This window comes from Sinocyclocheilus grahami, unplaced genomic scaffold (genome assembly GCF_001515645.1).
Source record: "Sinocyclocheilus grahami isolate Dianchi unplaced genomic scaffold, SAMN03320097.WGS_v1.1 scaffold202.1, whole genome shotgun sequence".
Classification (NCBI taxonomy): domain Eukaryota; kingdom Metazoa; phylum Chordata; class Actinopteri; order Cypriniformes; family Cyprinidae; genus Sinocyclocheilus; species Sinocyclocheilus grahami.
In genome coordinates, this window is record NW_015505381.1 from 1,199,010 (window position 1) to 1,213,812 (window position 14,803).

The window sequence follows — 14,803 nt, forward strand, 5'->3', positions numbered from 1 at the left end:
TATATATATATATTTTTTTTTTTTTAATAACCGTTTAAGTGATCATCTGTATGATAATACAACATTAAAATGGTTAATGACAGGGTGTGTTGAACGCATGCCCTCTCTGACCTCACACTTTCAGTTTATAGACCTGAATGAGTCTAAGAGCCACGAGAAACGAGATAAATTCAGCACAAACCGCTGGTTAAGACATTCAGGAAAGCCAACTAAAACTTGCTTAGTAACACAGATATGATTAAATGTCCTGCGTGGGGAAATTCCCTTGTGTTTGATAATATCTGGCAACGTTGTGCTGTAAAAATATCTTCATGCAGATAGAACATTTGACTGTTTCCATGATGAGTTTATCTTTTATCTGCTGGGGGAAAAACATCATGCCTCCGGTTACAGGTTGAATGGACTACACAAGGAAGTATATTGTGCTTTTTTTTTTTTCTCATTGTAAATGGAACAGTTTCATCATTAACACACACGCATTTCCTGCTGCGCATTTGAACGTGTATCAGAAAAACATGTTCAAACTGTCACCTATTACGCCATCCTATTGGAAGATGAATGGTGCCTTTTCACTTTCAACTACAGACCGGGTTTATTTACACAAGAGGTGGAGAAAATGACCGTTGGTCATATAAACGCTCTTTATAATTTGCTAAGTGTTTTTCTCATTGCTACTAGTTCAGCTCATTTTAAAGTAACTCCTACATTTAGATCAAACATAAGGAAGACCAGAACTAGTTGTCACTGAAATCTCAGTAGCCTAACTATAAGATTATTATGAGTCACAATTCCACAAATAAGAGTCTGTAGCTATATAATGACAGTAGCTTTTAACAGATTAATTCTTAGGACAAGGGTATTCTTAATGTCAGGTTGGGACAAGTTGTCACATGGGGAATAAAAAATGGAACCAAAATATAACATAAAATGCTTAGGAACTACAACCATTTTTATACACAGTCCCCCCATTTTCAGGAGCAAATTTAATTGGACAAATAAATATAATCATAAATAAAATGTTCATTTTTAATATTTTGTTGCAGGCAATGACTGCCTTAAGTCTGGAACTCATGGACACCAGCAGCGACTGGGTTTCCTCTTTTGTGAAGCTTTGCCAGGCCTTTACTGCAGCTGACTTCAGTTGTTGTTTGTTTGTGGGTCTTTCTGCCTTTTAGTTTTGTCTTCAGTGAGTGAAATGCATGCTCAATCGGGTTGAGATCAGGAGATTGACTTTGCCATTGCAGAATATTCCACTTTTTACCTTCAAAAACTCTTGGGTTGCTTTTGCTGTATGTTTTGGGCCATCGTCCATTTGTACTATGAAGCTATAAAGTGTAATATGATACACTTCAGAGTCACGTCATCACTAAACACCAGTAACCCAGTGTCACTGGAAGCCATGCACGCTCATGCCATCACACTGCTCCATGTTTCACAGATGATGTTGTATGCTTTGGATCATGAGTTGTTCCAAGCCTTCTTCATACATTATTCTTCCCGTCATTCTGGTGCAGGTTGATCTTAATTTCAGCCGTCCAAAGAATGCTTTTCCAGAAGTGGTCTGGCTTTTTAAAATTTTTTTTTAATGTTTTTTGGAAAAGCCTAGCCTGTGTGTATCACAGAGCTATGATAATATTCCATTTCTGGTCGCCACTAGTAACATGTCAGACAAGGAAAGTACGTAGCCTAAACAAGAAAAGCAAACAAAGATAGACTGAGCAGTTCCAGAGTACAAGGATGTTGACCTTGTGCATCTTTAAAGGCACTGCAGGGTGCAGGCAGGAAAAAACGATTAAAATGTAGATTAAAATGCTAAAAATATTTTGACAGGAAAAATGGATGCCATTCGCTGAGTTACCCTTACCAAAAAGTAGTATACTTCAAGTTTATTTTATTACGTATACTTAAGTAAAGTTTAAGCATACTTTATGTAGCAAGTATACAAATATCAGTGTGCTAGTAGTATACTTGTAAGTGTACTATTTCAATACTCCCTGGGACTAAATCAGTGACTCATACTTTAAGAAGAAATATTGCAGTTGAATAAATCTGGACAGCATGACATCAGAGAGTAATTAAGCCCGTTTGCGTTGGAATTCCGTTTCCAATTCCTGCGCTCAGGTTTGCGCGCAACTTCAGCACCTGCAGGTTTGTGTGCGTGTGCGCGTGCTGTTTTCACTGGACCACGTTCAAACTCGGAGAAAGAAAGAGAGAGTGAGCGAGAGAGCGCATTACGCCATCCTTCCCTCTTGGAAAAAGTGGGATTTTAAACAAGTCTCTTACAAGATATCAACCAGAACCGCTGGACTTCACCGAGAGACACTGCGCTTTTGTACCTACTCCTGGATCTCCACTCCGACAGAGAGCTGGATCACTATGGTTCTGAAGAGAGGGGCTCTTGGCAATGATTTGCGCAGAATAATCGATCAGACGTTTCCAAAGCTTCATTTTTACCTCTCCAGACCCGTTCATGGTAGAGCCGTCGGTCATTTCTCCATCACCGAAACTCAGAGGAAGATCAGAGGATGAAAGTTCTGACTAGTCTCCCTCTTTTATTGGGCTTCTGGACTCTGTTATACCTGGACTCCATCCCGCAAGCGCTCTCCATCGCCGGAGTGGCCGGTCACAGGGGCGCCGGGACGGCCAAAGCCAATCCACGGTTACCGGTGGCGCGCAACGGCACGACTCTCGTTAAGCCCTCAGACAACGCCAAGATCTCTCGCATCCGCGCTGGTCCACCTCTGATCAAGGCCGAGGGTAACCCGGCTCGCGCCGCGGTCCCTGTGAGTTTGGGGCGCAGGGAGGCCGCGCGCTCTTGGGTACCCAAGGATGCGGCGAGAGTCGCATCCTCTTCCAGCATCCAGCATCAAGCGGGACACAATAAAGGAGTTTCTGCGCAGAAATCCCCTGCGCCGGCTGCGATCAGGGCTGGTCAGACCAATGCTGGCGTGATGAAAAGCATTGCACTGGCACCTGCGCATCCGCGAGCGATGAAGCTGGAGGACAGCGAGGAACCCAAACACCCTTTAGTGACGCCCCATGACTACATGCTGTCCCTGTACTGGTCACTGACCAGCGGAGAGGTCAATACTAGTGTCCTGCACGAGGCTGGGATGGCCAACACCATCACCAGCTTTGTAGATAGAGGACAAGGTATGGTATCCCTGTTTATTCTGCTTTGCATTGGAGAGTTCTTTTGTATGCACATTATAGGGACAATCGGGGCAAGTTGTCACACTGGTAAATTGTCACAAGGGCTGTATCTCAGTAACTATGAGGTTTTGAATCAAAAGTCTGAATTGTAAAAAAAAAAAGTGTTTCTTCCTTTTTTTTGTTGGTTGCAAATTTTTAATATTTAACGTGTAATATTTCATATGATTTTCATATTTGTTTTATTTTTTATAGTTGTTGGGTAAATGGGTGAACAATCAAAATGGTTTATTTTGTTTTTATATGTAACATTTTATTAATTAGAATTTTGTTTTCTGGTACATTTACAGTAGCTGTTTCATGAATTGTTTTATGTTTTATACTAATTTAACTATTTAAAATGAGCTGAAAAGCCTATAATTAGCTATTTAATATCAGGTTTGTAATGTGACAACTTACCCCATATATTGTGACAACATGCCAGACTTATTTTCCTGGACTATGATGGTGAAACTTAACAAGAAATATATATATATATATATATTTATATTTATGAATATATACTTTTTTTTTTTCAATAAACCACTCACTGAAATATTCACATGAGACAGCTAGCCCCAGTATCAGTTTTTTTTCTATCCCCAATTACTATTTACCTAGTTAGTTAGCTAGTTAGTATAAAGATTTTAAGTGAAAATAGATTTTATAAGATGATGTGTATATTTTTAGCTGTAGTAAGTGGCCACACTATCTTTAATCATGTTTAAGATTTTTGCAGGCCCAATAGCCTGGCAGTGTGAAAATGAATTATTTATGAGAATAAATATCCCATAGAGTTTACATTCCATATATTTTCTCAAATAATAAGCTCATAAAAAAGTGCAGGTATGACAATCAAAATAAAACTTGCAAAGGAAAATGTTATGGCCTTTCAAATGGCAGGATACTGCTGTCGCTGCTTGAAATGTCACGTCAACTACCCATTTGAAGTCTACTGCATTTACGCTAAATTGTCCTATTCTGTTTATACAAAAGAAAAGTCAGTGGATATATATATTTTGAAAACATCTTATTTCTGCTTAGTTTTTGCACTACATACTAAATCGAAATTTTTTTTTTTTTATCCGGGTCTCTGACCCAAACCAACTGTGTCAATATGCATCTGGCATAAGACTTTTGATGGACCTCTGCTTAAAGTAAATAAACTCCTGGGCCGGTTACAAGTAGGTGGCCTCGATATGTTTTTATTTTTTCAAAGTAAATCTGTTTAAAACAGCATTTAAATGGCCCTGCTTTATGTAGCTCCAAAGTTGACCCCTCAGAAACTTTGAATGGTTTTAGTTTATGCTGTGTGAAATGCCCTTTCCAGATTTATAGTTACCACATCCTCTGTAGACACCGAGAAAGAAATGCATGCATTTTTCCGTCACCTAAAGGAAAAGTTTCCCTACAGATGATCGTTTACTCACATTTGTTGCTTCAGACCTGTATGACCTCATCTGTGAAGCACAAATGCTAGTTCTCCATTCACTTTCAATGCATGAAATAGAGCAGCCTGGAACATTCTGCTAAATATTTCCTTTTGGAGATCATACAGGTCACACAGGTTTGGATTGACATGAAGGCGAGTAAATGGTGACAGAATTTCCATTTTTGGTATTAACATTTGCTCTAAGTCATAACTATTTCTTTGTTTAAAAATGGACCGCACGTCATGTCTTTGTACATCCATTCAGTGTAATTTATATCTCCACACACACAAACACACACACACTCATACAGCGCTAATCAGTTGCACTCTCTCTGCCCCTCTCCATGCGCTTCAGATGGTCTTTTCAGCCTATGTTAGTGAAAGCCATATGTCACGGTGGTAGGCCCACTGGTAAATAGCTGCAGGTTGATAATAATGCTGTGTTTACAGTATGTTGTGGTCTCCAGGCCGAGGTCGTCTGGTTTTAATAGTCTTTTGAAAGCAAACTTGGATAAAATGAAACCTTTGATTTTTGTAATGCACTGCCTTCATATTGCATTGCATTGCATTCAGAAAGTGCTCTCTCTTAGACACACACACACACATACACACACACACACACAATCACGATGTGTGAGCTTTGATTGTGGAAAAAATTAGCTGCAGTGCTGTTAGAAAAGATCAAAGTGACTGATCATTTTACTCTTTTAAAATTAAATGTCTTCCCTTTCAAAAAGTACAGTGATGGTATCAGATGGGAATACCATGTTACTGAATGATTGCCATATTCATGTAATATGGTGTTTACTGCACACGATACCGTTGTATTACCATGGTAAATGTCCAAAAAACATAGTATTATCATGAGACCATGTGAACTAAAACATGGTATTACTTCAAACAGCAGTATTGTGACCAAAAAAGCATTGTGTCCAATTAAAAACACTCTATTACCCTGATATTATGTGCACAAATATGATATAACCATGGTAAATGTGGAAAAAAACATGGTATTTTCATGGAAAATGTTAAAAACATGATATTGTGTCCAAAAACATGGTAAAACCATTGTGCATGTCCAAATAAAATCATTGTATTGTCCTAACACGAAGTGCAAAACCATAGTATTACCATGGTAAATCATATTATTCTTATGGTAAATGATTAAAAAAAACATGTTATTGTATTAAAAAAAATGCAGTGAACTTAGTATTACCATGCTAATCATATTATTCTTATGGTAAATGTTAAAAACCTGATATTGTATACAAAAAAACATGGTAACACTATTGTACATCCAAATAAAAAAATATTTTTGCTGTGCAAAAACATAGTAGGCTATTACCATGGTAAATGGTAACATTATCATGGATAATATCCAAAGCGCATGGTATTACTATAGTACAGACAAAACCAACATTGTATTATCTTGATAGCATGTGCAAAAACCAGGGTATTAGTATGATAATTGACCATAAAATCATGGTATTACAACAATAAATGTAAAAAAAAACACGGTAATACCATAGTTTGTATCTAAAATCTATGGTAATACTATTACAGATGTCCAAAACTATCCAACATTACCATAATACCATACAAAAATTTAGTATTACCATGGTAACAACCAAAAAGCATGGACTTGTTATAAAAATGGTACATGAAAAGCAAATAATACTACTTTTTTGTGTTGTGCTTTTAACAGAACTAAGTTTTAAAATGAAACTATTGAAGTAATTCAAGGGCTGTTTTTATTGACCTTTGACCTTAACTTTTGCAGATGACCGTGGGCCCCTCCTGAGGCGTCAGCAGTACCTCTTCAACATCAGCTCAATGGAGAAGGAGGGTCTGTTAGGCGCAGAGCTGCGCATCCTCCGAAAGAAGCACATGGACTTTCGCAAGGGCATGGTAGCTTTGAGACTGTACTCCTGTGCCTCAGGTAAGCACATACCCGTCCTGCTGCAGACCCGACTTATCAACCCTCATAGCGCCCCGTACTGGGAAGTGTTTGACATCTGGAAACTGTTCAAGAACTTCAGAAACACTCCTCAGCTTTGCTTTGAGCTGGACGCAGTCGATCAAGGCCGACTGCTTGATTTGCGATTACTCGGCCTGGGTCAGGCGGGAAGGCAAAATAAGGAAAAAGCCTTCTTTGTGGTGTTTGGCCGTACGAAAAAGCGAGGGCTCTTTTACAACGAGATCAAAGCCCGTTCGGGTCACGACAACAAGACCGTCTACGAGTACCTCTTCACCCAGCGGCGGATGCGGCGGGCACCGCTGCCACGTGGGAAGAAACCCCCCAAGAGCCCCAAACAGAGGTGCAACCGCAAGCAGTTGCACGTCAACTTCAAGGAAATGGGCTGGGACGACTGGATCATCGCGCCTCTGGAGTACGAGGCCTTCCACTGCGACGGCGTCTGCGACTTTCCCATCCGCTCGCATTTGGAGCCTACCAATCACGCCATCATCCAGACTCTCATGAACTCCATGGATCCCAGATCCACGCCACCGACCTGCTGCGTCCCGACCAGACTCAGCCCCATCAGTATTCTGTACATTGACTCGGCCAATAATGTGGTGTACAAGCAGTACGAGGACATGGTGGTGGAGAGCTGTGGTTGCAGGTAGCGAGATATTCTGAAGACTGTCAAAGAGCAACCAGAAGAGATACATTTTGGGTCTTCATGACTTCCAGACTTCCTTTGTCAAGAGTTATTTGACCAAAACTTTTCCTTTTTGTTAACCTTTTTTTAAAATAAACATTAGCTTATACACCTGCATTCAAAATGAAACAGGATTGTGCACCATTCAGAATTTAACTGAGAATGTTTTAAATTCAAATTTAGCTCTTCAATTTGAATCGAGTAAGCAAGCAAAATTGCAATTTGAATGTGAATGTAAGGAGGTAGGACATTGTTTATTAATTATATAGACATTTCTATTAATTATAAAACACAATCCAATCCAAAATACAGGTAAAATACATTTAAAAACAATATGGAAACTTCCTTCATATTAATACAGTACATTGTGCCCTATTTTTATGAATTTGTTTTTTACAGTAAAATTAACCGGAAATTAAAATGTTATGTTAAAAAAAATTGTATATTTCAATAACAAAAAAAAATTGTATTACACTATTCACACTTATCAAATCCACATCTATATAAAGAAATATGTAACTTGTGATAGATAGATTCTAAATATATATAAACTAAATAAAAGAACATATATTCCATCATATTTAATGAATTAACTGTTAACCAAGGTGGATAAAACACTTATTTTCCCAGAATGCATTATTTGTGATGAATTGCGATTCAGTAAATTGCTCTTCCTGTCATTCCCATGAACTTCCTGTCAGATGTGGCCAATTTCAGTTCACACTCGTGAATTGAAAGAGAGCCGATCGTTCCATTCTGAATTTTGCACAACCCTGTCATGTAGATCATTATTAACACCTGGAGGTTCACATAAAGGATTCAGAACAAACAAACACTGTTGTTTTTACATTTGTATTATTTTTTATTTTTTTACACAAACCTGTGTTGATGTGCCAATAAAACATAGCAGATTCCTTAGTCAAATGCAGGTGTCTCTTCAAAACTAGCCGAGGGCTTTTCTGCTAATTTGGCTCAGTTTGCCCCTGCTGGTAGATGTCATAACTACACCATCTGGCTGCTAAAAACATCTGTCTCCATTGACAGCCATTCAGTATATTTTGCTGGAATACATGTAACTGCAAGCAACAAGTAAATATTGAATTATATTATAGTAGATGTTTTACCAGTGCCGGATTAGTCACTAGTGCAGAGACTATATCTTCAGAATTGTGACTCTTGCTGGTGAAATGACACCACTACTCACCAGAGTGTTTTAACCGGTTGATGTTTTTGTCCTCACGTTATTAGCTGCTCAACAGAAGCACATTTTTAAGTATTTTTTTAAGTGATAAAACTTGAGTAAATGTCTAGTTGTTATTTTAAAAAATGTTTTTTTAATTGAGCTAAATGTATTTCAATGCAAATAGTTTAAACTTCTTTTTTTAACCTTTAAAAAAGAAATCTGTTGCTATTGCATTTAGTGCTGAAGGGATAATGGACATGTGTTTTGTTTTTGTTTTTATGATCCAAGTCAAAGTTACTTCCCAAAGTAACCGCATGTAACGCATATTGTGATGCTAACCATTCTGAAAGAAAAAAAAATGGTTTCAAAACGTTTTGTACAAATATAGAAAGCTATATAATTTCATTTAAACATGGCATTTAAATTGAGTGAATTTAATTCAACACCCATACCACAGATAGTTTAACTATGTCTGCACTTTCAGTTTTTGTTTTTGTAAATAAATGGAAACTTTTTAAACCAGGAATTTACAATGTTAACTGATGGAAGCAGATATGCATAATAAACAAAAGGTCCCAGAACGAAATCGTTTCAAGTGATTTTTCTTTGTAAGAGTTTTTGCTAGAGAGACAATGCACATCTTAAACAGGTACAATGTTTTCACCATCAAATAATTTGTCTGAATAAAAGAGGAAAAAATGCAGAGAAATGTGACAAGAAGATAACAAATATTGGTATGGCACCGCTTACACCAAAATCAGTCCATATGTGGCTTTGTTGTTGATGACAGGAAAATACTTTACAACAACAATGATGAAACTGAATATTCTCTATGTAATGAATTCATGGACTGCTTAGTCTGGCTTTAGAGAAATCAATTACCAAACATCTCAAGCAAAACTCCTGAAAATTCATAATTTAAAAAATGAAACATTTTCATTAATAAAAACGTAGACATCTAAAATTATGCATTTGAATATTGAACATTTATAAATACCAGGCAATTCAATAAAGGAATAGTTCACCCAACAATCAACATTTGCTGAAAATATACTCACCCTCAGGCCATCCGAGATGTAGATCAGTTTGTTTCTTCATCAGAACAGATTTGGAGAAATGTAGCATTGCATCACTTGCTCACCAATGGATGCTCTGCAGTGAATGGGTGCCGTCAGAATGAGAGTCCAAACAGCTGATAAAAACATCACAATAATCCACAAGTAACCACACCATTCCAGTCCATCGATTGAAGTCTTGTGAAGTGAAAAGTTGCATGTTTATAAGAAACAGATACATCAAGACATTTTTTTACTTAAAACCATTGCTTCTAGCTAAAATATGAGTCCTCTATCCATAATATTGCTTTCTCCAGTTAAAAGTCAACTTGTCAGAATCCGGAGTGAAATTTTGCACAGGTCAAGCATCATTTGCAAGCAAAAACAGTCCAAAACAGCTCTAAACAAGTATGTTGGTGGATTTTGACGTGAGAGGACATCAGGTGATGGACCTTTTGACTAGAGGAAGCGTTATTACGGATTATGGACTTTCCATAATATTTTGGCCAAAAGCAATGGTTCTAAAGTTAAAAACCTTGATGATGTATTTGTTTCTTACAAACACACAGCTTTTCGCTTCACAAGCCATAAACTGATGGACTGGAGTGGTGTGGATTACTTGTGGATTATTGTGTAAAAAATGAAACATTTTCATTAATAAAAACGTAGACATCTAAAATTATTCATTTGAACATTGAACATTTATAAATACCAGGCAATTCAATAAAGGAATAGTTCACCCAACAATCAACATTTGCTGAAAATATACTCACCCTCAGGCCATCCGAGATCTAGATCAGTTTGTTTCTTCATCAGAACAGATTTGGAGAAATGTAGCATTGCATCACTTGCTCACCAATGGATGCTCTGCAGTGAATGGGTGCCGTCAGAATGAGAGTCCAAACAGCTGATAAAAACATCACAATAATCCACAAGTAACCACACCATTCCAGTCCATCGATTGAAGTCTTGTGAAGTGAAAAGTTGCATGTTTATAAGAAACAGATACATCAAGACATTTTTTTACTTAAAACCATTGCTTCTAGCTAAAATATGAGTCCTCTATCCATAATATTGCTTTCTCCAGTTAAAAGTCAACTTGTCAGAATCCGGAGTGAAATTTTGCACAGGTCAAGCATCATTTGCAAGCAAAAACAGTCCAAAACAGCTCTAAACAAGTATGTTGGTGGATTTTGACGTGAGAGGACATCAGGTGATGGACCTTTTGACTAGAGGAAGCGTTATTACGGATTATGGACTTTCCATAATATTTTGGCCAAAAGCAATGGTTCTAAAGTTAAAAACCTTGATGATGTATTTGTTTCTTACAAACACACAGCTTTTCGCTTCACAAGCCATAAACTGATGGACTGGAGTGGTGTGGATTACTTGTGGATTATTGTGATGTTTATATCAGCTGTTGGGACTCTCATTCTGACGGCACCCATTCACTGCAGAGGACACAATAATCAAGTGATAATGCTAAATTTCTCATCTATCAGTCTGTTCTGATAAAGAACAGTTTGCAGTTTTACAGATAACTCACTTTGGATGATTGAAGTCTTGTGAAGTGAAAAGTTGCATGTTTATAAGAAACAGATACATCAAGACATTTTTTTACTTAAAACCATTGCTTAGCCTTCTAGCTAAAATATGAGTCCTCTATCCATAATATTGCTTTCTCCAGTGAAAAGTCAACTTGTCAGAATCCGGAGTGAAATTTTGCACAGGTCAAGCATCATTTGCAAGCAAAAACAGTCCAAAACAGCTCTAAACAAGTATGTTGGTGGATTTTGATGTGAGAGGACATCAGGTGATGGACCTTTTGACTAGAGGAAGCGTTATTACGGATTATGGACTTTCCATAGTATTTTGGCCAAAAGCAATGGTTCTAAAGTTAAAAACCTTGATGATGTATTTGTTTCTTACAAACACACAGCTTTTCGCTTCACAAGCCATAAACTGATGGACTGGAGTGGTGTGGATTACTTGTGGATTATTGTGATGTTTATATCAGCTGTTGGGACTCTCATTCTGACGGCACCCATTCACTGCAGATGACACAATAATCAAGTGATAATGCTAAATTTCTCCAAATCTGTTCTGATAAAGAACAGTTTGCAGTTTTACAGATAACTCACTTTGGATTGCCTGAGGGTGAGTTCATCTTCAGCAAATTAAAATTTTTGGGCGAACTATTCCTTTAAAATAACTTTATTGCACATTCTTATTTCTGAAAGCACGGACTATTGTACATTTTAACATTAAAACATCTAAGCAGAAACATGACTTGTTTGTAGGATTACGTTTCGGTTGTCACTGTGCATGGCCCTGGATTGTGGCAAAGTGTCAAACTAGATCAGATTGTACAGTATCACATAGTCTTAAAGAGACGTGTTTTGTTTCCACACATAAGCAGAACCACCTGCTCACTTGGATTCGAGAGTAGTTTTACATCATATTCCAGTCACACACAGGTATACGAGCACTGTGTGCGCACACACGCTTGAGTTTATAAATGGTGACGCACAAGCTTGGGACTGACGTACACATCAGCGTGCTGTCATATTAATACCCTAAAAGAGCTTTCATCAGGGCAGTTCTTCAGACGGCCACTATTAAAACCCATGAGGATCTCAAAAACCAAAATGAGACTTTATAATGTGCTTTATGACCTCACATCTCTACAAAGTGTAGCTCATCAGACAGCCTGGCTGATTTATTAAATAATAAAATTATTAATATATAATTTAATTTAATGTATAAATATTAAATATATATTACATTATCTGACATTACATTTTTACATTTTATTTTATTAATTAAATACATAAATTCATAAAAAAAATATATATATAGTTTACCATGGTTTACTATTTAAATCTTACAATTTTGACAAATGTTTTGCTTAAAACGTGTTCTAAAATGACATTTATTTTGACACGTCTTAAATCTCCAAATACAAGTTTTTTTCAGTGTCAAAACATCATCTGCATTAAAATAATTTATAAATATTTTTAAATACATTCAATAATATATATATATATATATATTAATATGTATTAACATTAAATTTATATATAAACATATATTGATATTAAATGTATTTTATATTTAAAATAACTGTAGACCTTGTAGTAGCTTTAAATGTGTTTTTTCCCCCACAGCTTTTAGTGAAATATTGTTGTGAATATTACAACTTGCATGTAAGACTGAAACATACTCTATACTCTATACATATTCTATACTCTGTAAACTGCAAAAAAGAAATGGCCATCTATGCTTTTTTAATCAACCTAGGCCAGATTTTAGGCAATTGGAAGACTATCCAATCAGAAATGTGCTCTGTCTGTAGATCATTTTGCATTATCAGGATTGCTGCCTCCTGATTGGTTGACGTCTTTAGAGGGTGGGGTTCTGGAGAGAGGTCATGTGGAAGATAGGAAACCAGGGCTGCGTTCAGCCCCGATAAAATGGTGCAAAACGTTTTTTAAACGGAAACGGTGATGCGTTGAACACCCTGTTCTGATGACGCAAGAGTCGCAACTATGGCAGCTGAGAAGGCCGTTCTTTATGCTCTTTTTGAAGAATTTTCGGAGCCTGATGAAATCGGTATAAATACGTGTTTAATACTGCAAAATACGCTTGATGTTACAGTCACTGCCCTTGCCCTCCAGAATAAAAGAGAACATTCCAATCGAGCGAAGGGATTTGTGGAAACTGTGGTTCCTAATTATTGTGATCCAACATTTGCCTCGCATTTCAGGATGAAAAGACAAACATTTCAGGTGAAGGATACTCCACTTCTTACCTCCGAGACTGTGTTATGATCTATACGACCTTATTATTTTTATTGTGAGTATTAGGCTTATCATTATTGCTGATCACTGTTGTTGTGCTATGATATTGTAATATTTACCATTATATAATCAGAGGAATATAGAAAAGTTTATGAAAGTGTCATTCCATAATACAATAGCAAAATATATAAATATGTATAGTATTTTTATGTTACATTAATCAGTATTTTGCACACCTTCCTAAGGAAAGGATATGGACCAGAAGACATTGCAATTACTAAATGATATTTAGACAGACTTAAAGAAGTTCCAGATCTATACTTCTGCTCTTATTATTTCAGTTATTTTGCCTTTAATGTAAATAAACATGTGCAAACAATATACTTGCTCTTGTGAATTTATTTTGATGTTAATTACATTGTGCAGCTGTCTCTTTAATACCTCGTGGTTTATATACATGTTGCTTCTGATTGGGCTGACATGTTTGACACACCCACCAAACAAGAGAAAACACATCTCAAACCCCGTTGCACACCGTTTCCAGGAAACATGTCGTTCAAACCGGAAACCGTAGCGAAACGGTGCACACCGGTTTGAGCTTGAACTTGCCCCAGCTTATAGCACCTGTGGGACAGATGCTTTAATTAACATTTTTTTGCCATTTCAAATTTAATAGCAAAGACTGCACGATTTATTTCCTTGAGTCAGTTCAAATGGTCAATTTCAGTGAATCGATTTAAAACTTTAATTCAAAAATACGTTTTCGGTGTCACTCAAAAATGTTCCAAGAAGTCTTAGTGCGGTATTTTTCATGTTAAAATGTTATAAAACATGCAGTATGTAAGTAAGTATTGCTGTTTGGTGCGTATAAAATGGGAATGATCACATATCAATCATCCTTGTAAATCATGTCTTGATTTTACTTTTTCATTGATTAAATATTTTTTAAAGCCATTTCAGAGCAAAAACACAAATATCAAGAATGTGAATATCGTAATAAGACAAAAAAAAAAAAATTTTTTTTAGTTCAGTCACCCAGCCTGACTCATCACAGACTGTATACCTTTACTTCACGAGCCGAGTGTGTTCAGTGTCAGAGCTTCCCGTTCTTGACGTCTCTGGATATTTCTGCATTCTCCTGCTTTCTCTTAGGCTGTATCAGAAACAGGTGGCACTCATAGAGCCGCTCTCTGATGAATGAGTTGAGTGAGGCATCTTGTTAAGTGTGTTTTTATCGACTTCATCTGAACTCGGCCTTGAACTGCTGCTTCCTGGGGGAACAAGTCATGTAAGAACCGACTTTTGTTCATCGTGGTTTTGTGCAACGTGGCTTCGACTAACATGCTGACAGTTTCTGCATCTGGCACCGAATGTTAACTTCACTCATGGCGGAGCGGGGCCCCAAAGTGAGCACACACACACACACACACACACACACACACACACACTCTCACACACACTCACACTCACACACACACTCA

General features: G+C 37.1%; 1 protein-coding gene across 1 annotated transcript; it reads left to right on the forward strand.

The window, feature by feature from the left end:
• Positions 1-2,525: 2,525 nt before the first annotated feature.
• LOC107595463 (growth/differentiation factor 5-like) lies at positions 2,526-7,566 on the forward strand. Its single transcript, XM_016285870.1, has 2 exons — positions 2,526-3,153; positions 6,402-7,566. Exons 1-2 carry the CDS (start codon positions 2,526-2,528, stop codon positions 7,247-7,249), a joined length of 1,476 nt encoding a protein of 491 aa, XP_016141356.1. The 3' UTR covers positions 7,250-7,566.
• Positions 7,567-14,803: the final 7,237 nt, after the last annotated feature.

Excerpts from the sequence above, each read along its gene's own strand:
- LOC107595463 (XM_016285870.1), top strand. The coding sequence starts at position 2,526 with ATGAAAGTTCTGACTAGTCTCCCTCTTTTATTGGGCTTCTGGACTCTG. Across the intron at positions 3,154-6,401 it reads CTTTGTAGATAGAGGACAAG|ATGACCGTGGGCCCCTCCTG; the intron begins GTATGGTATCCC and ends TAACTTTTGCAG.